The 23,292-nt window shown below is 48.0% G+C and overlaps 1 protein-coding gene across 2 annotated transcripts in view; it reads left to right on the top strand.

Moving 5' to 3' along the window:
- Positions 1 to 23,292, top strand: part of IGF1R (insulin like growth factor 1 receptor) — a 299,224-nt gene that overhangs the window by 249,453 nt on the left and 26,479 nt on the right. Inside the window, exons 6-15 of one of the 2 annotated variants that reach the window (XM_082647870.1) lie at positions 5,975 to 6,189; positions 8,093 to 8,219; positions 9,716 to 9,954; positions 12,319 to 12,486; positions 12,671 to 12,878; positions 16,293 to 16,576; positions 17,878 to 18,014; positions 18,489 to 18,648; positions 22,293 to 22,395; positions 22,924 to 22,994. In XM_082647870.1, the coding sequence (XP_082503996.1) occupies positions 5,975 to 6,189; positions 8,093 to 8,219; positions 9,716 to 9,954; positions 12,319 to 12,486; positions 12,671 to 12,878; positions 16,293 to 16,576; positions 17,878 to 18,014; positions 18,489 to 18,648; positions 22,293 to 22,395; positions 22,924 to 22,994 (1,712 nt within the window). The remainder of the gene's footprint in view (positions 1 to 5,974; positions 6,190 to 8,092; positions 8,220 to 9,715; positions 9,955 to 12,318; positions 12,487 to 12,670; positions 12,879 to 16,292; positions 16,577 to 17,877; positions 18,015 to 18,488; positions 18,649 to 22,292; positions 22,396 to 22,923; positions 22,995 to 23,292) is intronic. The other variant, XM_082647871.1, reaches the window with a different exon arrangement.

Genomic DNA, 23,292 nt, shown 5'->3' on the forward strand with positions numbered 1-23,292 from the left:
GTAAGCTGTTATGCACCCAGGTATGGAGGTTATAATTTGGATAGGCAGTGGAACCTTTTCAGGGCTTTTGAGTTACCAGAGTGTCAGTAGAACATTTCACTTGAGTGTGCTTTTGGTGTAAGCCAAGATGACTTTTACCCCACGGGTTCCCACACTTTGCTATACATTAGAATCATCTGGGGGCTTTTAAGAAATCCTGATGCCCAAGTTGCACTCTGTCCCAATTCAATCAAAATGTTTGGGGGTGGGATCCAAGCACCATTGCTTTTCAAAAGATTCCCAGGTAATTTCAATGTGCAGCAAAGATTGGAAACCACTATTTTACCCCTTTATTCCTTCTCAGAAGCATATTCCCAAAGCCCTTTGATTTTTTTGCCTAAATATTTTCGTCACACTGTTCCTTAAAGTATGATTTTTCTTGTACCTCTCATAACCAATGAGAATATAAGTAAGTGCTTCCATTTGGTTCAGTGGGAAGAAAGTTTTGTAGCCTTTTGTTTTGATGGAGAACAGACAAATTTGTAGTACAGAGATCCTTTGTATGTGTTACCCTTAGCTTTCCAAACTGGAACTGAGACCCATCTCCAAATGTCTCCTGAGTAGCCCAGACCACGCAGTCAAGTCCAGAGTATGAAATTCAAGAACGTTACCTGGAGTAGACCTCTTAGTCCTCACTCACAGTGAGCTGATTCTGGAATTTGATGTCCAGGCTGGTGACAGACATAGGCAAAATCACATCGGAACAGACAGCAGGGCTGCTGGTCTCTGGAGAAAGGGGCCGGACAACATAGGCAGTCTTCAGTTTGTCCAGAAGAATTCGGATGGCCAAGGCTTCTTTGAGGACATTACTCTGCGTAAGGTGATGTGTTTCTGGAGTAATAACCTTAGACATTAAGAAGATCAAGGTTGGGCTTCCCTGGTGGTACAGTGGTTGAGAGTCCACCTGCCGCTGCACGGGACACGGGTTCGTGTCCCGGTCTGGGAAGATCCCACATGCCGTGGAGCGGCTAGGCCCGTGAGCCATGGCTGCTGAGCCTGCGCGTCTGGAGCCTGTGCTCTGCAACGGGAGAGGCCACAATAGTGAGAGGCCCGCGTACCGCAAAAAAAAAAAAAAAAAAAAAAAAAGATCAAGGTTGTGCTATTTTGGAAAGAAATGGATTTTGGAATACACATGTACAAGATTCCTATGAAATGGCTAATTTTTAAGCCCTTGAATAAGAAAGAGAATATTTCTGTTCTCTGAAAAAATTCCCTTATTTGAACAACCGTATTTTGTGATACATCAGATAAATGAATTAAAATTTCACATTTGTTGGTGTCACCAAGGATTGTTGCCCTGAAAAGAATAAGAGTAGATGGAGGTGGTGGGTTATAAGAATTGGAATTCTTGGATGCAGTTAGGCATCTCTGCTCATGTTCCCACCACTTGACTTTGCAACACTTTGTGCTTTATTCTGCCTTCTTGCAACTCTAAGATTAGGTTGCAACATGGCTATACTTTAACACTTCTTCCAGACTTCCAAAAAATATACACTCAGACATGTGACTCAGCAGTTCCAGGCTCTACCCCGGTATCTCCCCAAGAGAAATGAAAACATGTCCACACGAGACTTGTATGTGATTGCTCATAGCAGTGTTATTCATGATACCAACCCCCCCCACCACCAAAATACCCCACTGGAAACAATCCAAATGTCCATCAGCAGATAAATGGATAAATAAAATGTGGCACAATTGCTGCCCAACAATAATGTAACAACATGAGTGAACCTCAAAAACATTAGGCTAAGTGAAAAAAGCCAGACACGAAAGGCTATACATTTTGTGATTCCATTAATATGTGCTTTGTAGAAAAGGCAAAACTATGGAGGCAGAAAGCAGATCAGTGAAGAGCTGGGGATGGAATTGGAGCTTGACCACCATCGGGAATGAAGAACTTCGGCGTGACGGAAATGTTCTGAAAATGCAGCGTGGTGATGGTTAGACACCTGTGTGAATTTACTGAAGCTTCTGGAACTGTACACTTATAATGAGTGAATTTTTTGGGTAGATAAGTTATACCTCAGTAAAGCTGTTTTTAAAACCCTCAAAGAGGAAACGTTTTCAGAGTATCTGTTTGGTGCCTAGTGCCACTTGAATATAAATTCCCACCCTTGCTGAACCTCCGAGGCTGGTGTAAATATTGAACTTTGGGGGAGACTGGATGTGGTATAAAGCAATCCGTTGCAGACAGGTTGGAGGCAGCATATGTGAAAAGACCAAATCCTGCATCAGTTGCAGATGGCTCGACTGCTAGAGACAAGCCCCCATGTGCTGGGTTCTGATGCCACTGAGGGACCGCCCAAAAGAGGCCATAGTTTTTTCTCTGAGAAATGAAAGGGACTAATGATTTTTTTTTTTTTTCCAATTTGTCAGCAAAGTTTGGAAAGGGGGGAATGTCCCTTCCTGCCCCCATGTTCTGGAGACCCCACCCTCAGCCCCATCTGTCCCAGGTGGGGAGAAACCAAAGAAATACCTTGCCTAGAGTTATTGCTTAGTGAGAGTGGAGATGACGCTCCACCCCGATCTTTGGATTCCCACGTGCAGTGGTCCGAGCCCTGGACCCGGGGCTGTCTTCTAAGTACCACTCGAATCCTCAGCACTTTGCCTTCCTTTGCTTCCCCATCCTTCCTGCCCTTCATTCGAGCAGGCGGGGAGCTGGTGGTGTTGACAACTCAGAAGTAGGACAACCCTGAGATTGGAGCCATAAATAAAACAGTTAGGTGTATAGTATGTGCTGGGCGTTTAGAATATTGATGCAGATAATATATAGATGTCCTCAAGGAGATAACCTCCCACATTGGTCTACATTTTGGCAGATGGGGCCCACCCAAGCATAGAAACAAACATTTTTTGCAACCTTGAAGAGAGCTGGGGCCAGGATACCAATATAGATAAAACCCAGGCACCACGGAGCCTGTGTAAGGGACAGAAGAATAAACAGATAATTTTTTTAAATATGTTTTGAATGTAAAGGCAGCAGCCTAGAAACAATTAGGAAATCACATTTACAGAATAATTGACTTAAACAGGCATTTCCTTTAGGGAACAATAAAATCTAAGTGTGTATATGTGTGTGTTGAAGATATGCAGACAAGTTTCTGCCTTTTACCGTCTTTTAATCCTTACCTGATCGTGGAAGGAATGTGTGGGCAGCCGGGCCTCCAGCTGGGGTTGGGCAAACAAGAGCAGTATTGACAGGCAGCTCGTGAATGGCTTGATTATCATTGTGTTGAGGGTTTCACTTTTATTTTTCTGTCGCTTACACAAGCTCCATAACGCCCCGGTTTTATTGATATTGGTATCCTGGCTCCAGGCCTTCTCAGTGTTGTAAAAAAATGTTTATGTTTACTGTAAAAAGATAATCTTGCTTTTCAAAGTGATTAGTCACATACACAGAATTTCAGTGTGCCTGCCATTCATTTGTCAAATTCCTGATTTATAATTCATGCTCCCTCCCCTGGGGAGAAGCATGTTTTGTTCAGAAGGTATTTTCGGTGCGGTTATGTTCTCTGCTAGTGAAATTAGTTTACTAAAATAAAAGCTTCGTCCTAGGTTGAGTCAGCAATTTGACCTGGGTAATTGGCCTTTACTCCCGGCCCAGAGCTTTCTGCACCAACAAGGAGATTTTGTCCCATGTGGCCTACTTGGGAACCTGGGAGCAGCCAGACCCACGGGGTTCGTGTTGATGCCGCAGAGTGTCCTTCAGAGCTGGGAGTATTCTGAGGGCAAGAATGGCCTATGATAGGAGACATCTGCCTCCACCTGTGAACCCCTCCTCCGGTTGTATAACTCTGCAGACACCCCTTCTCCCAGCAGCATCACCTGCAGCCTGGCAGTGAGGGAGCAGATGGTGGGGGGGGGCACTGTGGACCCCACCTTCCACCTGCCACACCACCCTCCTGCACACATGGCCTTGTGGTACGTAGCCCAAGTCTAGATTCCTTTGGACAATGTCTTACATTCCTTTTCCAGCAGATGTTGGGGAGTGAGCTCTTGCTGAAAGGAAAGGATTTGTTGACTTGCCAGTTTTTGTCACCTGGTTTGGTGGCCGTGAATGTGTCGAGGCCTCAGGTGGGTTTGTGAGGAGCCTGGCTTAGTTTCTGAGGTGCTGCCTCTGGACTTATTGGCTCATTGCACCCCTGTGTGGGCAGGATCCCCACCCCCAGCACCTGCACCGACGTGACCTGGTGCTCGTGGAGGGGCTGGGCTTCAGGCTGGGGGAGCAGATCCCACCTCAGCTCAGTAACTCCTCCTGGGCCCTTAAAACCGACAGGGAGCTCATATGACACCGTTTGTGCCCCTTGTTGTCCAATAAGTGAGTAAACGGAGCTACAGAAAGCACTGAGTGACCTGCCTGTGGCTGTGCAGCTCATAAATGGCATTGATAGTCCTGGAGCCCTGTCTCTGAATGCCTCATGAATTCCCGGGGAAATGTACAGGTGGGCTTCACAGCACTGGAACCATGGCTTTTGCTTTGCTCTCAATGAGTGAGACTCAGGCTGTGGACTGACCGGCGGGTAGAGTCCTGGTAGAGGTCCTGGTCCGGGTGTAAGTGAACCTCACCGGATGCACAGAGGTGCCCAGTGGACACCACCCGGGGCAGAGGAGGTCTCTGGGCTTCTGTCTGAGCTGTCCCGGCTCTGGAAAGAAGGTTGGGATCCTTTCCTTCTCTACTGTTTATGTGTTGGATCCCTGAGTGGGTCCTAGACATAACTCAAAATGTGGCACCAGTACTTAGACTCAGTTTTGTAGAAGGTGCTTGAGTGAGCCCCAGAAGGAAACAGGCTGGAGGATAGGAGGGGGAGAAGGGTCTGAGTTCTGTGGGGAGCAGACCTGTCAGCACAGAGGACTCAGATGGCATCTGTGACCCTGCCTGCCTGGTTTACCAACGGACCCAGACAGAAAGGACCTGCAAGGCTCTTTCTCCAGACCCCAAGCCGGAGCTGTCTGCTCTCTTGCCTCCCCGGGTATGGGTTTGTCTCTGGGTGGCCAGTGTTAGTGGTTGCCGATGCTGGCTGTCCCCCCACCTCTCCTTCAGAAGCAGCTGGGTCTACTGCTTCTGCGTCCACCCACTGGGAGCAGGACCGATGTCTGACTTGGTCGGCTTTGGACCCCCAGCCCCTCGGTGGTGCCCAGGGTCTGTTAGAGCAGTGGTTCTCCAAGTGTGGTCCCAGCATCACCTGGGCGCTAGTTAAAAATGCAGATTCTCAGCCCACCCAGACTTCCTAATGAGAAACTCCCGGGGTGGGGCCCAGCCCTCTGAAAATAAGCTTTGTGCACCCTAAACTTGTTGGACATTGAGTTGCTGTTGCCTGGATGGGTGGCCTGGGGGAATGCCCATCGGGAGCCATTTATCTTCCCCCACCTTCCCCGAGGACTTCGGCTGAGGCTTTTCAGGGTGGATGAATCTGGAGGAGGGAGCTGACCCAGGGTGGGTTCACCCCCGAGTCTGTCTCCCTGTCCCATTCTCTCTTCTACACCGTCATATGCTGCTGACAGCACGGATGGGATGGGATTTACCCCCAAGGATAATGGCAGACTTTCTACAGCAAATTTGTAAGCTGTTCCGGTTGAGTAGCAGAGCATATCTGTTCTCCCATGGACTGATTTCAAGCTCATTGTACGTACTCTGCTTCAGAGAAATAACCAGAGGCATTTCTAGGGAATGATTTCAGTAGCATCCTCCAGTGTGAGAGGCATTATTGTTGGTAATAGGGGTCATCAAATTAATTAGTGTTTTATCTATTTGATATTGTCCTTGAATCATATTGTTGTTATTGTTAACAGTGACTATTCTTTCTTAGATACCATTAATAACTACATCTCTTACCCGCAAAGGCAGTGTTTTCTGGAGCCTTGTGGCGAAGAGGCACAGCATGGGGTGTCTGGTGGCAAAGGGCAAGGGTGCTGATGCTGATTTCTGTGCTTCTAGGAATTACTCCTTCTACGTCCTCGACAACCAGAACTTGCAGCAGCTGTGGGACTGGGACCACCGCAACCTGACCATCAAAGCCGGGAAAATGTACTTTGCTTTCAATCCCAAATTGTGTGTCTCCGAGATTTACCGCATGGAGGAAGTGACGGGGACTAAAGGGCGCCAGAGCAAAGGGGACATAAACACCAGGAACAACGGAGAGAGAGCCTCCTGTGAGTGGACCCTCCTCCTATCTACACAGCAGCTTCCGTTCGTGGCCCCCTCCTTGTTTCATATGGGGCCTCCTTAATGAGCACTTTGCTCACACGTGGATATCTTCAAAGGCAGTAGTGGGGCAGATTCATATTTGTAAATTTTCCGTAGCATCTATTTGTGTGTGCTAAACATTTGTAAATGTGTTCTCACTCAGATTTTAAAGAGGTGCTTACAGAATACACAGAGTTAAGTGTCTTTTATGCTCAGGCACACGGTTGGATTATTTTCTAGGGGAGAGCTGGTCCTGTCCAGCCCCGGGAGGGAGCAAACCCGGCCCTCCGTCTCTGGAGCGGAGGGGAGGCCAGGGGCCCCCGTCCCTGACCTGGCCTCCACCTGGTTCCTACCACAACATGAAAGGTGGAGGGAACCTGCCTCCCTGGATTGATACTGCTTTTTAAATTTAGAACAATATAATTATAATCTTACACTGGTTATGCGACTTCTGCTTTAAGGTTTTGCCTCTGAGCGGTGAGTTTCTCACCTAACCCTGTATGTAAAACTGCTTTTAAAAATGGTGTGGTTCTGTGTGGCTGGATCAAGTTATAAAAGTAGTCTCTCCACCATCGGCTTTTGATAAGGGACAGGTATTAGAAAAGAGTAATCTACGTGATCCAGGGTGATTTGCACGTGCGCTCACGGCGCAAGAGAATCTGCGAAACCGGCAGCATTGGACTTCGTTTTGCTGGCTCTGGATTTACCTGGTAGACACTCGAGTTGCTCAGGAAGAGTTCTTAGAGTCGAGAAACCAGACGCAGAGCTGAAGGGCCTTCTCCCTCACATGCCGCGCCATAGCCCTCACCACATTCCCCATTCAGACCATAGCAGAAGCGGATGCAGCAGAGTGCTGTCAAAGTGTTTTCCTTAGAGTGGGCCAGTCTGACCTGTCAGGTCATGAATGCAGTAGCCATTTATTTTCCCTTGAAAATGAAATCATGTTTCCTCTCTAAATAACACTTTAGCAGGAACTGCAACGTTTTTCCCATCTCAATCCATCACGTTTTGCCCCAGAGACTTCTCAGTTTTTAACTGCCTTTAGCCTCTGTTTCACCTGCTGAGGGTGCAATGGGAGTCGGGCAGACACGGGGGGAAGGACAATTCATAGGAGAGCTTCGTGTCTCCACGAGGGAGGCAATCATCAGTTCTTCCCGGGTTCTCATCACAGTTTGAATCAGGTCCGGGAGCACGAGGGGGCTCGGGGCAGCATCCCCATCATGCCTCACCAGCAGAGGCTTCCTTCCCACAGAGCGCAGAAGGCTGTTCCAAGTGAAATGGGTCCGATCAGCGCTCAATCCATTCCCCGCTGCGCGTCAGCGCTAGCTGGAGCCGCCAAGGCGTTCTTGTGTCCTTGCACAGGAAGGTGTCGATACCGTGTGTGGACTAAGAAAAGTTCCCCTCTGTGGCACAGCTGTTCTGTTACCTGTCTTTGGTAATTTGACACAAGCGGGCAGATATCCACAACTGCAAGACAGGTGTCGTCATGTCTAAGAAGAGTCCACCCAGCATCAAGGTCCACTCTCACCTTCCCCAGCCCCTTGGGTGGCCCGCATCTTAGGGAAGAGCAGAGACAAGGCCACCTTGCTCCATCCAGAGGTCCTTCTCTTCAGGTTAGGAATCACTCACAGGTTCACGTCCAGAGCCACCAAGTGTACTAAAACAAAGGACCGAGCCCCTTGGAGGCCACGTAGCGCAATGTTTGGGTCCTTAGTAGAAACAAGAAAGCCACTGAGAAGTCCAAAAAGGGGCTTTGCAAGTACAGACAGCTTTGGGGGAGAGGGCCATAGTACAGGGCAGGTGACCTCTCAGACACGTGGAGGGAAAGGACATAGATGGGTGTCACTCATGGATGTGCCTTTGCCCCAGGTGAAAGTGACGTCCTGCACTTCACCTCCACCACCACGTGGAAGAACCGCATCATCATCACCTGGCACCGGTACCGGCCCCCTGACTACAGGGACCTCATCAGCTTCACCGTCTACTACAAGGAAGCGTGAGTGTCTGTGCTTGGTGACGTGTTGGCAGGGCTTCATCCTCGCCACCCTCCTGTCTGTCACGTGACATCCATCACCGCCAGTGACAGCTACAAACAAAACAGTGTTAGCTTGAGGCCTTTCCTTCTTCAGTGGGTGATTAGAGGTGCTTGAATAAAATAAGTCCAAAGGGGAAAACTTGTTTTGTGGAGAATTAGGTCAGTCCAGACGTTCATGAACGGAGTTGGAGGGTCTGGTTGCAATATCATTGCAGCCTTGGTCCCCCTGATCCATAGTCTGGGAACACCCCTCAGGATGCTCAGCTCCCCTTGAGGTGACCTCCCGGTGGGTCCATCATCTATTCTGGTCACTCTATCTGTGGCCCCTCCCAAGGTGTGGCCTTCTGCTCTAGGTCATAAGCCCTCCAAACAAGGGACGGAGAATGGAGAGAGACTGACCTTCATGTCTCAAACCTTTCAGAATTTCTCCCAAAATCTACTGGGGGCTTTTCTTGTGCCTTCAGAGGGCGTTTGCCTGCCTGGGCAGCCAGGACATCCCTCCAGATGGCAGCTCTTCTTGGTCTCCCCCTTCCTTCCTGTGCCTCCTGTATCCAGGTGGTTCCCCCAGGCCTCTTAGTCACCCTCCTCACCCAGGTCCCACCTTGATGCCATAGGTCCCTTTCCCAGGTGCTTGGCTTCCCCGGAGCTGGAACCAGAGCCACCAGTGGCAGCATCTGGTACCCTTTGCCCCTGCTGGAGCCGGGGCCCTGGGAGTGCCCTTGCCATGAGAAAAGCAGGATGCGAGATTATCAGGCATTCACTGTCCCTGCACGTGGGAGTCACTCATCTTCCATCACAGCGACAGGGAGGGGTGTGTGAATGTCTGTTTCAGAAACCAGTGTCTGTCTGGCCCTTTCATCTGAGAGGCGTGGAATCCCTGCCCAACTCCGCATCTGTGCAGAATCATCATCCTCTTTAACGGTCTACCAGTGCGCTGACAGTGACGTTAGTGTCTGAGATAATCTGGAAACTAAATATTTGAATGTTATCAGATACTTAAGCAATCAGAATTGTTTGTGAGCATATTAGATTTTAGAAGCTGTATTTGAGAAGTTGTTTTTCTGTAGCAAAGGCATTTTTCTCCAGAAGTTATTCTTTATCAATAATGATGTTTGCATTAAATGACTACTCTTGTTTTTTCTTAATGGTGAAAAAATGGGGAAGAGAGGGAAAGAGCATTTGCGTATATTCTTAAGGAGCAGCATTTCCAATCCCAGTAATTATGGAACTTCCTCTTCCTGAGGCAGAGGGTTCGACTCTATCGTGTGTACAGAACGGTGAAACCTGGAGTCCGGTGGCTTAATTTTATTCTTCTACAAAGATCTAATTGATGATTCGTTTTTATCTAGAATTCCCATTATAGAAAGTATGATGTGGGAGGCCCTGGGGGGAGGTTTCTGAGAGCTTTGATGTCAGCGGCCTAAAACATTCTCTGAGCTTCATCGATTGTGTTTTAGACCCTTTAAAAACGTCACAGAGTATGACGGGCAGGATGCCTGTGGCTCCAACAGCTGGAACATGGTAGATGTGGACCTCCCACCCAACAAGGACGCGGAGCCCGGCATTTTACTGCATGGACTGAAGCCCTGGACACAGTATGCCGTTTACGTCAAGGCTGTGACCCTCACCATGGTGGAGAATGACCACATCCGTGGAGCCAAGAGCGAGATCTTGTACATTCGCACCAACGCTTCAGGTATTCACGCACCATCCCTGCCGTCCCACGCCTCGTCAGCTCAGGGTCCTCACTCATGACAAGATGTAGTCAGAGGGCTGACACTGAGCTGTGCCTGTTGTCTCTCCCTGTCCTGGGCCAGTCTGTCTTTTATTTGTCTGTCTTGTCAATATATAATACTGTATCATATTTCTTTCCCACTCCCTAGCCTCTTCCAGGCCATCTTCTGGACTTGGTACCATCTTCCATTATCATTCTGACTGTCCTGGACCAGTGAGCTCAGGTCCTCCAGGGTGCTGGGTTGGTTTCATTGGGAGACCCAGACTGGATACGGTCCTCTAAGGCTGCCCTTCTTGTTTATTTGGACAGTTGGACCTCTGGGAACTGAAACCCTGGTTGTTGTTCCAGTTACCTCAGGTGGCTCCCTGGTTTCTCACCTTCGTCCTGTAGTGGCTAGGGTTCCAAGAAAGCAGACAAAAGTTGAAAAACATGAGATGAACCATGTTGTGGACATTCCAAGTGTTCACTGATGAAAATGTGCCTCCTTCTCCCCGATCTCCGTTTTCTAAACCAACTCATTTCTCAGCTCCAGAATCTGGAACTAAGGAGAGCAAACATTTGTGTATATTTTCCAAGTATATAAAAACCAGGTTAGAAGTAGGGAAATGCACATCATTTTAAAAGGCACTGATAAACATTCTTTGATGAAGGCCATTGTTACAATACATAGGCTGCTGTAAAATACGCATAAACTGGCACGAAATGAATTTAAATGGCAAAGAGGGTGAGGAAAAAATGTTGGTGGGGAAATCCTTTTGCTCATGTTCTCCTGCCCCCTCCTCCTTTCCCCTCCCCTCCCCTGTTCCATCTCTATGATCCTCTAAGTGGCTACTATCATGTCACTGATGGCACAATGTTTATATCAATAAATGTGACACAGGCTTCTGATTCTAGGCCTGGGATGTTGTAGCAGAGGCTCAAAGGCAACACAACAAGTTGTTCAGCCTAAAAATTTGCAAGTAATTCATTGTAGCTAATTTGGGGAAAATAAAAGTCTTTCTTTGTTAAGACCAATTCTTAAGAAACTTGTTTCCTTTCACCAAAAATGGAAAACAAAGCACTGTACAAATTGAGTCAGTTTGCTCTATTTTGGCGTCTGTCCTCACAAGTGGTAGGGACAGAGACTGACTTGGTCCATGGCCTAGGCTTTTTTGTGACAACTGTTATTGAAACATCTAGGGGTGAGCTGTGTGTTTCTGAAGTACTTATTCTAGGAAGCACTAAAGTGGCCTAGCATTCAGTAAAATGTTTTCCGAGAAAAAGTTAGTATTAGTCCTAACTTTTTCCTAAAGTTTCCTTCCTTACAAGTGTTCAGACCCTTGTGTATAAGATTTTGTACCTTAAGCTTTTAAATTTTAAAAGCAGCTTACATGGCCATTATGCTTAAGTGACATACAACGAAGGTGTCTTTTGCACTTTGGAAAATCTACCAAAATTGATGCTTTTTTCTGAACCCAAAGAGAATAAGATTTCAGTGGTCCCTGGATGCATTTGCCCTTTATACACAGTTCAGCTCCAGGTTTGGGTTTAGGGGCAATAGTAAGTAAATATTGACCAGATTCTTATGCTTTGCCTGTAAATCAATGTTCTTTTGCTGGTAACAGAGTCTGTTACTTGAAATCGGGGCTTTATGTGTGTTCGAGGTGTTTTTAGACTGCTTCTCATAGTTATGACTCCATAGTTCCATTGAATCATGATTATACAATCAGTAGATTTACTGGCCCTTTGCACTACTTTTTCCTCCAAGCCCCCCATACACTCACTCTCTCCCTCTCCCTCTCCCTCTCCCTCTCCCTCTCCCTCTCCCTCTCCCTCTCCCTCTCCCTCTCCCTCTCCCTCTCCCTCTCCCTCCCCCCCCACTCTCTCTCCCCAGCACCCTTTTTACTTCCCCCTTTCATTTTGGCTTTTTGCCATTTTTATCAGAGATTCAAAATCTCAGATGAAATGCAAGTCAGTCAGTTTTACCATTTGCTGAAACTGCTGGCATTAAATGTTTTGGAGGATGGCAGCTATAGTAAATGAGGAAAGTCCAGTGTTTGCATTAACTGTGGGTTTTAAGTCATCCATTCCAACCCTGGCTGTGCTCCCACCACCCTTTTCCACCTGCAGCTCAGTAATGTTTGTTATCACAGAGAACAGATGTTATAAAGGGAAAGTAATACAATTTCAAAACAAGGTTCGGTTTTCATTTTGTGTTTCAGTGTTCACCGCCATTTTCCTGTGGAGATCAGACTTTTGGCTTCTTGTGGGTTTGCTCTGGGTTTCTGACAGCCAGGATCTTGGGTTCGTTCCATTTTCTGAAATGTCCTTTGTCCCCCTTTCCAGTTCCTTCCATCCCCCTGGATGTACTCTCAGCATCAAACTCCTCCTCTCAGCTGATCGTGAAGTGGAACCCTCCTTCCCTGCCCAACGGCAACCTGAGCTACTACATCGTAAGGTGGCAGCGCCAGCCCCAGGACAGCTACCTTTACCGGCACAATTACTGCTCCAAAGGTGAGGGTGGGAGGGGCAGGAGACACCTGTGGCTGTGATTCCCAAACCCCGAGGCCGCATACACCGGGGCCAGCATCAGCTGTCTGTCGGGAAGCAGCTGTGGTCGTGAGCCCAGGTGCTGATGGCTCTTCCTTTCCTCACCAGCCTGTGTAACTTGGCTCTCGTTGGGCTATTCTTTTCCAAGCAGACAAAATCCCCATCAGGAAGTACGCCGATGGCACCATCGACGTTGAGGAGGTGACGGAGAATCCCAAGACCGAAGTGTGTGGTGGGGAGAAAGGGCCGTGCTGCGCTTGCCCCAAAACCGAAGCCGAGAAGCAGGCCGAGAAGGAGGAGGCCGAGTACCGCAAGGTCTTCGAGAATTTCCTTCACAACGCCATCTTCGTGCCCAGGTACTGTGTCCTCTGAGAGGGTCCTTGGGCAGGTCCTGGTGCTTTCTCTGCACCCTGTGGTGTGTAGGTCAACAGCCTCAAAGGTGAGACCCAGCGGCCGTCGAGGAGGGACAACAGTGTAGGCGGCCAGCTTGGCGAGTGGGGTTACTACCCAAGCCACTCAGCCCTCATGGAACGGGCCGGAGCTCACGGCCTGAGCTGTGGGGGGCTGTCAGCGTGACAGGTGACAGGTGCAGCTGCCCTGTGGCTGCCCAGCCCCTGTGGGGGGCACGTGGGCACAGAGAGCGGCAATCACTTGCCCAAGCACACGCCAGCAAGCAGAGGAGCCGGGTTTGGGCCCTCGGTTGCCCTTCCCACGCCTCCCTGCGGCCTCCCAGCCTGGCCAAGGCGGAGCGAAGGCAGAGGGAGAGACTCAGAGTCAGTTTTGAAAGGGGCCCAACTTCAAAGCATAACCGAGAGCCACTGGCACCCTTGACAAGCAGTTTGTGAAGCTGCGCAAAAGACAGCCTTTCCATGCCAAGCAGCCCGACCGACGCCAGGGCATCTGTCTGCTCCGCTGCTCCAGCCTCTGCTTCTGCCTAGTGGGGACAAAAGCGGAGGAAGATAAATGTTTAGAGCAGAATTATTCAAATAGCCAAAAGCTGAGAACATCCCATGTGTCCACCAGGAGATGAATGGATGAACCAATGTGGTCTTGCCCTCCAATGGAATATTATTCAACCCTGTAAAGGAATGAGATTCTGAAGCATGGGCTACCACATGCATGAACCTTGAAAACATTATGCTGAGTGAAAGCACCCAGACGCAGAAGGAGATATTGTATGATTCCATATCTTGAACAGATAAATTCAGATAAATTCAGATAAATTCATGGCAAAAGAAAGTAGATTAGAAGTTACCAGGGGCTGTGCGGAGGGGAAATAGGGTGTTATTCCTTAATGCGTATAGAACTTCTGTTTGGGGTAATGAAAGATTTTGGAAATAGTGGTGATGGTTACACAGAATTATGAATGTAATTAATGACACTGAAATGTGCACCTAAAAGTGGTTAAAATGACAAAATTTTGTTAGTTTTTTTTTTTTTTAACTTTAAAAGTTTGTTTTACCACAAGAAAAAAAAAAGAAAGAAAGAAAGAAAAGAAAAGTGGAGGGACATTTAGCAGGGCAGCCTCGTGATGTCTGGGGAAGGAGATGGAAACAGAGTGGTGACTGATGGCTCCTTTGTCTTCCTGAAAAATTGTAGCACAGAGTTTAGAAACAACCTCATGCCTGAAATCTGGGCAAAGGAGCAAGATTCAGGCCAGCATTATACCTACGAGCCCGTTTCCTGACCCCCATGGTGCCCCAGCTGCCAGCCCACTGTCAGTACGTTGTCCTGGGGATCACTCTTCTTCCAGCTCCCGACCCAGAGGGGCACCAGCAGTCCCGAGCTTCTGTTTATCCTGCAGTTGCTTTGCCCTTAAAAGCTCTCTTAGGTTGTAGCAACAAATGGTTTTGAAAGAGACTTTTATTTTCTGTCACGTGACCTTCCTGATATTTGTATACTAGTCAAAGATAGATATCTTACTTTGAAAAATCATTAAAACAGGAAATCAAGACCTTTTGGAAGTGGAGGCACTATTTCCTTTTCAGAATGAAGCTATCGGTCACTTAGCAGCTTTCTGCCCCCTCCTCTCCTGCCCTTAAAACCATGGAACCTCCCGACCTGCCCCGCCGTTGACATCTCCTGTTCACGGGTGATTGATATGGCTGCAGTTCATGTGTTGGTCCAGATATCCTGTATATCACGTGTGGTCTCGAGAATCAGAAAGTTTGAGGATGGAAAAGAGCTCAAAGATGTTTTAAAACTAGAACCTGGGTTCAGTGGCTTCTCCACCACCCTGATTCACTAACTATGGATTTGGGGCTTAGCCCTTCTTCCCCACACACCGGGGCTCTTTCCCTTCATGGCATTGCTTCTCAACACAGTCCATCGGCCCCCGTGCTAGCAGGGGCTTGGCCGGTGTTACTTCCTTTGGACACAGAAGAGGATGGATTTAGAGCATCCCAGACAGGCCAGCAGGAGCCATCTGTTTATTCTCCAGCAGAGGCTGCCGGCTACGTTGCCGTCTTTTCCCAAAGACCTGTCCGAGGTTCAGGCTGTGAGTCCAGGCTTTGGAAAGGTTTCACTGAAGAGCCCCTAGCTTTCTGTTGATAGTTACAAGACAGTGCCTGTTTTCCTCATCAGTCCAAGAACACAGGATCAGGTGATAGGAAGGCAGAGCTGTGGGTGACACAGATTTCACGAATGCCTTGTGTTTGCATTGTTGAGTTCAAAATAAGTTTCCTCTCCACCACATTCCCCTGATGAATGCGTGTGTCCACCCTGCGGTCTTGATGGCCGCTGTCTGAAGTCTAGTCGCACTTGCTGTCCTTTCATTTCACAGGACAGACATAATATCCTAGTTTGCCCATGGTGAGGGGCCACAGTTGATAAGAACCTCACGTTTGGGATTTTTCACGCCTCCTACTGAGGCGTACATCTGATGTCCACACAATTTCCCACAGAATTTGGGTAAAAGGAGTGTCTGGGTAACAGAACGGCTGAATAAATCATAAAGGAAGCTTTTCTGTTTTACAACTAAATTCTCCAAAGACGATTTTTATTTCTTTCAATTCATTCTAAGAACAGTTTATTTAGAGCTTAAAACCAGTCAAGTCAGGTTGAGTATGACGCTATTCGCCGTCCACATCCATGTGTCTTGAAGTAGGATGGCAGCCTGAGGTCATGAGTTCCTTTCTGGAGTCAGTATCTGGTGCCAAGTGCCTTTCATTGATCCCTGCCTTTATAGTTTAAGTCACAAAGTTTGGTTTAAGTGACTGAAATATCAACAGATGTTGAAGAGTAAACAAGGTTTTCTGACAGGAGTAATTTGTCCCATCGGTGGGTGTGGGAAAAGCTGGCCATGACATTAGCTGCTGGTCACACGGTGTGGACGTGCGGCTGTTTACAGAGAATCGGGACGTGCCATTCTGCTGGCCCCCTGCCTTCCCGACAGCGTCCGGGTGGCCTCCCTTCCCCAGGCCCTGTCCACTGTAACAGCTCTGAGGAAACAGCCCAGGTGCTACTGAGCCTCCCCACTGGAGGGGCTGAGGTGTTAGTTTACCTCTAGATACCATTGAGTAACCACTCAGGGAGCCAGGGGGCAGGTTGCACGTTGAGGCTGAGGTTTGCAGCATAGAGAAAGCAAAATAAATAATGAGGAAGGAAATCCCTGTATTATTATTTGTTGGTTCTTATGCAAGGGGGTTGAGTAGCTCCTTTTATTCCAAGGTGAAGATTTTTCTTTTCTTTCTCTGACTCGAGTCACAGAAAAGACAAAAGAGGTGGAAGCCCTCACTCACAAGCCACATTTCTCTCTCTCTTCCTTGCAGACCTGAACGGAAGCGGAGGGAGGTCATGCAGGTCGCCAACACCACCATGTCCAGCCGGAACAGGAACACCACGGTGGTGGACACCTACAACATCACAGACCCGGAAGAGCTCGAGACCGAGTACCCTTTCTTCGAGAGCAGAGTGGATAACAAGGAGAGAACTGTCATCTCCAACCTCCGGCCTTTTACTCTGTACCGAATCGATATCCACAGCTGTAACCACGAAGCTGAGAAGCTTGGCTGCAGCGCCTCCAACTTTGTCTTTGCAAGAACCATGCCTGCAGGTACGGTGTCATCCAGCTCACCCCACGCCCGACTCACAGCCTAGCGGAGACTGTGATTTGTAGACACGGAGGCCGACACCCAGGGCGATGACCCTTAGTCTCAGTCCTGCTTATTAAAGAACGGGTGGTCATTTGCAGGCAGCTTGGTAGCCCAGCAGCCCAGGGAATGGAGTTCACACATCGTGACCCCACTCCCACCCCGGTCTCTCCATACAAAGTACTCGAGAGCAGGGAGCTCGATGCAGGGTCCGCTCTTTTCCTTCTCCTTGGTTTTCATTGTGCATTCCCATGGCCCTTTCTTGCCAGGTCCCTCCTGAGTTCTTAAGTTTCAGTGAAATCCCCATTTAGCTGCCTTGATTCAGACTGAGTTTTGCTCCTCAAGGTCCGCTCCCAAGCAGCCTTTTGTCCTGCTTGTTTGGTCTTCACCTTCCCCTTGTAAGTTAGAAGCTGCCTGTGGCTTAGACAGCCATACATCCATCTTTCAGGATGGGTGAACTGCCCGGTTCACCTCCTTGCAGAGCTGGCAGGTAGCACAGAGCACAGTGTCTGCAGTCTGGGGGCGGGGCCTCCTGGGCGCAGTTCTGGCACCGACGTGCTGCTGCCAGCCTACCCGGCCTTAGTCTCCTCACCCTCCCAGGAGAGAAAGCCCAGCTGATTTCTCAGTGTTTCCCAGCTGGAACTTGCAGTGACATTGCTCACCACTTGGCTTACTGCTTTAAGAAGCAAAAGCAGGAGAACAGGCACCCCAGCCTCACCCGGCAGCTTCAGGGATCGCTGATGAGGGCAGCAAGCTTGCGCTCAGCACCAGCTTCCTGGCGGCTCCCTCCCAGGCGGGCTCGGGGACCATCCTTTACACCTGCGCAGAAATTGCATCTGCCACATGCAGATGCAGAGCATGAAGGATCTGGGTCCCGGCTTGGAGGCTGGATGCCGCCGCTTCTGCTCACTCAGCACCTTTTCGATGATGCTTGTGTTTGATGGCATCGCATAGAAGCCGAGTAGCAGACCTAAGTGACTCAATTTGCCAAGATTTTCCTCCTGCACTTGAGAGTAGGCTTTTTTGTTGGGAGACTGAGGGGAAGGGAGGGTATGGTGGCATCTTGAGACTTACAGGTCATTAGGTTGCTCCAGTTCCAAAACCCCTGCTGTGTGTGCAAGGCCAGGTCAGGAGGATTTGCTGCGACCGCTGTCCGCAGTCCTGCACGAGGGGTTGGGGAGGGTGTTCTTAGGCTAGTCCAGTGTTTTTCTCCCTCCCTGAGGACTCGAATCTAACTTTATCGCCTATTTCAATTGTTGTGCAGAAGGAGCAGATGACATTCCTGGGCCAGTGACCTGGGAGCCAAGGCCTGAGAACTCCATCTTTTTAAAATGGCCAGAACCTGAGAATCCCAATGGATTGATTTTAATGTATGAAATAAAATATGGATCACAAGTCGAGGTAAGACTGGGGCACCGGCCGTGTGTGGGTGCGTTTCTGTTGCCGGTGTAGCGTGTGTTACACTTCAACACAGGGCACCTCCTGGTTAGCTGAAGACTTTGAACAGTAAAATAAGGAGGTAAGTCAGTGAGGATTCAGGTCTTTTTACCAACTCTATGCTCTTTGGGGAATTCTCACAGTGTGCGAGGAGCTGGCTTATCCTCACCCTCAAGAAACTGTTTCTTTGCAGAAAACGATCTTTCAGCCTAGAGATTGGGCTTAATAACTTAATCCTTCTGGAACTCTTTTTGGTTAAAGAAAGAAGGTTTGGTTAAAGGTCGGGCGTGCTTAGAGTTACTGCAGGACTGCCATAATGTAAGCCTGGGTGTTTTCCCTTTTATTGCAAATTGGGGTCAGTGTTAGGTGGGAGGCGGGAGGCGAGAGGCGAGGCAGTGTGTTTGTGGGAAATTGACACATATGTTTTATTTCCTCCAGGATCAGCGGGAATGTGTGTCCAGACAGGAGTACAGGAAGTATGGAGGGGCCAAGCTAAACCGGCTCAACCCGGGGAACTACACGGCCCGGATCCAGGCCACCTCTCTCTCTGGGAACGGGTCGTGGACTGATCCTGTGTTCTTCTATGTCCAGGCCAAAAGTAAGGCTTGTGGAGGGAGTCGCTGGGAAAACAGAAAGCAGGTGGTGCTGGGACTGGGGAAACCTGGGTCGTCATCCTGGCTCTCTGGTTTTCTGATTTCTGTCGGCCACCTTTCAGAAGAGTCACACTTTTGCCAGCACTTAATCTAGGAGCTCAGGCTGGGGAGCTGCCACACCTGGAGTCCCTACCTCATCTGATGGGCAGGGAGATGGTCTGAGGCCCTCTTTTGAGGGAGACAGCAAGGGGCCCGTGCTCTCAACTTGGTTTATGTCCAAAGCATTTTACAAAGCATTGAATTGACCATTCTGCCTCCTGCCCCGTCAGGGATGCTGACTGGGGCTCCGACTCAGGGCTTAGAATCCTAAGGGGTGACAGAAACCTGGGGGCCTTCTGCTCCAGCCTGCTCCAGGGCAGGAGTCGCCGTGACAGCATCCCAGGCTGAGGCATCACCCCTGTCTCTCCTCAGCGGTAAAATAACAGATGCACTTTTAAAGCAGCAACACACTTTGAAAGCACACAGTGGTCCCTGTTTGGCACAGAGACTGGGCCATGTGGTGAGTTTATGCTCAAACCATCGACAAGACAGAATTCTTAGAAGGCCATTCTAGGCGAGGATTTTAGATTTTAAAAGTGAGTTTTGTAAAATGTATGAGCACAAGGGCACTATACTTGCTTGGCCAAGAAAATTCAGTATTTTCGTTTGGTGACATAAATATCCCTTATTTACATTTTGAGTTTCTGTTATTTTGTATTAGAAACCAAACTTTTAAGATTATTTCATGTTCAGATAATGGGATCAAATCTGGCATAGCACTATTCCTGACTGCTTCCGCGAGAAAAAGCAGTCCCGCCTTGCTCAGTGGTGCTACTTTGGGGTCAGGTGGGCAATTCCCACTGCCCTGGTTTCTCCTGGTGTCCACATCTGTGCTACTCTGGTCTGGAGTCTGAGTTTTTAAATTCAGGATTCAGTCAATCCAGCAGTCCACCTGGTTAGCGCCTAGTCAAAGACATGCATGGTATTTGGAAGTCTACACAGTGACAGATACCAAAAGAAGGATGTGCGGGATAGAATTGCAGACCTTGAGGTAGCATTTGATGAGCCTGGCGCTGTGTGAGGGGTAAACAGATGCTTGAGAAGATAATTCCATCATCTAAAATAGTCTGAATTCTCCATGTGGTCCATTTTACCTACTCTTCCAGTTGGCTAGTGCCACACACTCCAGCGCTGGAACTTTCACAATATTCCCAGAGCCCTCCCCAAAGAAGTGGCTTGTTTTCTCTCTTCTCCTCTCCTCCCCTCTCCACATCCGTCCCTTAGGAACGGAGCCTAGGTTTCGAGGTCTAGCGTGATGCTGTGTTCTTTGAAACAGCAGCATTGGCTTCTGGGGTTCAGTGACCTTGGCTTATCTGCAGAGATGACAGTTTCCTCTCTGCCGTTGCTCCCGCGTTTTTAACCCTGTGAGTGCCGGGAGCCAGTGGGAAACCCAAGAGCCGCTCTGATGGCATCTTTCCAGCAAGAGTTGGCATACAGCATGGGGAAATTAAATCTGCGTGCCTGCTTTACCGTTGGGCAGTTTTTCCTTGTGTCAGACAAGATTCTCTCCTGCTGTGGTTGAGTCTCCCTTCCTCCTGTTCAATCCTCAGAGGAGATGGAAGCTTTGGAAGCTTTCTGGCAACTGCTCTCCTTTTAGGAACCCTTCATGTGCTTGAATACTATTAAATTACTCCTTAGGCTTTTCTTCTCCAGACTAAATAATCTCAGGTTTGGGGCCTTTTCTTGTAGCCCAGTCTCACAGAACAATTTTCTAGCCATTCGGTCATTTTTTTCTTCTCTGGATGTGTTCCACTTTTTCCATGTCCCCGTTGAAATGTGAAACTCAAAAAGAATAGGATACAACTTGACCAGTAGTATAAGTGATAGAGATAGAAGAAATAATCCTCGGGGGCAAAAAAGAAACTCCACTAGCTTCCCAAAGTCCCTGTTAATTTGCAAGTATTTTTAAGAATTAGGAAATGCAGGAGCCTGTATCCATTTTTAGAGCTATTTGATAAAAATATCTTTAATTTAAAAAATTAAAATAGCTTTAATAGTCCTCACAGAGTAATAATAATAGTAGTGTTTAGTGGCAGAATAATCATTGATGGGTGATCTACAATAGATGTAACTTGGTCCCCAGTGAGTTCCAACTTCATTTCCACATACGTGGGTGTCCCACAGGCAATTCAGACGCCTCGTGCACAAAACCAGAATCACAGTTGCTACCTTCAAAATCTCTCTCCATCCTTTGTTCCTCAGCTCAGTCCGTGACCCCGTAATCCACCCACCACCCAAGCCAGGAACCTCACAGCCACCCCTCCCCTTTCCTTCACTCCTGCCACCCATTTCTTATTCAAACCCACATCTCATTGATTCTGCCTCTCAAATACCTCTGGAATCCAGCCTCTGTAGCCACCACCACCGCCTCAGCTCAGAGCCTCCAGGGCGCTTGCTTCGTAGGGAAAATATGAGCCAGAGGCGCCGGAAGCCTGGGTTCCAATCCCTAGGTCATGGCCAGCCAGCTGCATGTGTGACCCTGGGGAGGACAGTTTATCTCTGTGAGGCTTTCTCATTCATAGACAAGGAGCAGTGATTCCTTGGTGAGGTCTGAGCTGGGTGATGCAGAACATGCCCAGGGCACCCCCCCCCACCCGCTGCCCCAGACAGGGCAGGGTCTCCTCCCCGCTGCCAGCCCTTCCAGGCTATCCTCAGGCACAGCCATCTCTCCCACACAAATCCCACCAGCTCACTGTGGGGCTGGAGAGCTCTCACTGGTTCCGCTTAATCTGCAGAATGAAGTTCAGAGTGCTTAGCTTGGACAAGGCCCCTTAGGAGCTGGCCCTGGTTTCTCTCCAGTATCATTTCCAACCATCCTCTGTGCTTGGCGAGCTTCCCCCGACTCCCTTCCCCTCTTCCTTCCTCCCTGCATCCTTGCAGCATGTGTGGTCCACTTGTCTGGTTGTTATACTACCTATGGACATGCCGATCACCAGCATCTGACAGAATTTTCAAGTGTGTAGATCAGCATCCAGCCTGCCATCTGTCATGTAAGAGCTGCGGATGGTGATGAGCAGGCAGGAGCTCTGTGATCTCAGGCTTGGAACTATAGACTCTGATGTTTGGGGCGTATTCAGAGCAGCTTTGGCAAGGGGTGCCATCCAGTTACTTCTTGGTTTTTTTAATTGTCTGTGGAACTGTCCTAAGACAGATAAAAGTCAGTACAGCTTGAGCACTATAATACATAAGAATCTATTCTCTTTTTTAGCAAATGTATGCAATTCCACCAATAGTTATCAAACTGTATACAAAGATTATTTTACTTGAATCCATCATTTGAACTATTATTTCAGAATACACTGTACTTCGAAAATAAAAATGACTTTACTCCTCCATCGGCACTTATTTAATCTTTTTACAAATAATTCAGGGTTTGTTTTTTTTCTCTTTTATGTACAATACTGTTTACCTTCAGAACTCCTAGTTCATGATAGGCAATAAAGGAATTCTCAAGGATTTTTTTCCCCATACTTCCAGCTAAATATAAACAAAGGACACGAGCAGTTTGTTCACCTCATGACATTTTCTTGTTGCCCATTTGTTTCTGCAGCAACGTATGAAAACTTCATCCATCTGATCATTGCTCTGCCCATTGCCGTTCTGTTGATAGTAGGAGGGTTGGTTATAATGCTGTACGTCTTCCATAGAAAAAGGTGAGTAACTTGGTGAAAAGTCTGTGTCTGACTGGTTTGATGATTTGAACCCAAGTTAAGATGAACTTTTTGAGAAGTTTGAGGAATTATCTTATGGATCAGAAAACCTGATTTTCCAATCAAATGTACAGAAAAAAGAGAATATTTTCTAATGATTCAACAACAGAAAAAGACTTTTTCTTTGGAGTCTGGATCATCCCCCCACTGGTTGTCCCATCACAGATAACGCTGCTTGTGCAAAGCTTTTTCAAACATGGTATTTTAACCCTGTACATCAAATAAGCCAACAAAGTAATTTCCAACAAAGTAAAGAAACAAATGTTTCTTAAAAAGCTCTAATTTGAGGCCGTTGAAGAAGCCAAAAGAGGCGTTAGCAAGTGTGGTGGAGCTGTCCTGACAGTACCTCCACTACCCCTTCCCGGTCCTTAATGAATCAGAACAAATAAAACTGAGGTAACAAAGATGAAAATATATATAAAAGTATGTGGGGATTTTATTTTCTAACCTGAATTTCATCCTTTTTGACAGAAATAACAGCAGGCTGGGGAACGGAGTGCTGTATGCCTCTGTGAACCCGGAGTACTTCAGTGCAGCCGATGGTAAGCTTCTAAACTACAGTCACTGTCTGGGGTCCCAGCTCAGGAGCTTTGGGGAGTGTTACGAATTCAGGGGAGGAGGCTTGCATTATTTTGAGGGACCTTTGGCCTCAGATCCATCTTCATTAACACTTTTTTTTTAAACCAATGTTTTGAGCAGTTCACTGAATATGTCAAAAATTCTGGGACTGTCTGGGCTGCCCCAAGGAAAAATGGGCTTCAGAGATGAATGTGGCCAGCACAGTAATCCATTTATTTAATTGCTTGAAATTTTATGCTAGAATGAAAAAATCTGTATAAT

This window comes from Grampus griseus (genome assembly GCF_964374135.1).
Source record: "Grampus griseus genome assembly, chromosome: 2".
Classification (NCBI taxonomy): Eukaryota; Metazoa; Chordata; class Mammalia; order Artiodactyla; family Delphinidae; genus Grampus; species Grampus griseus.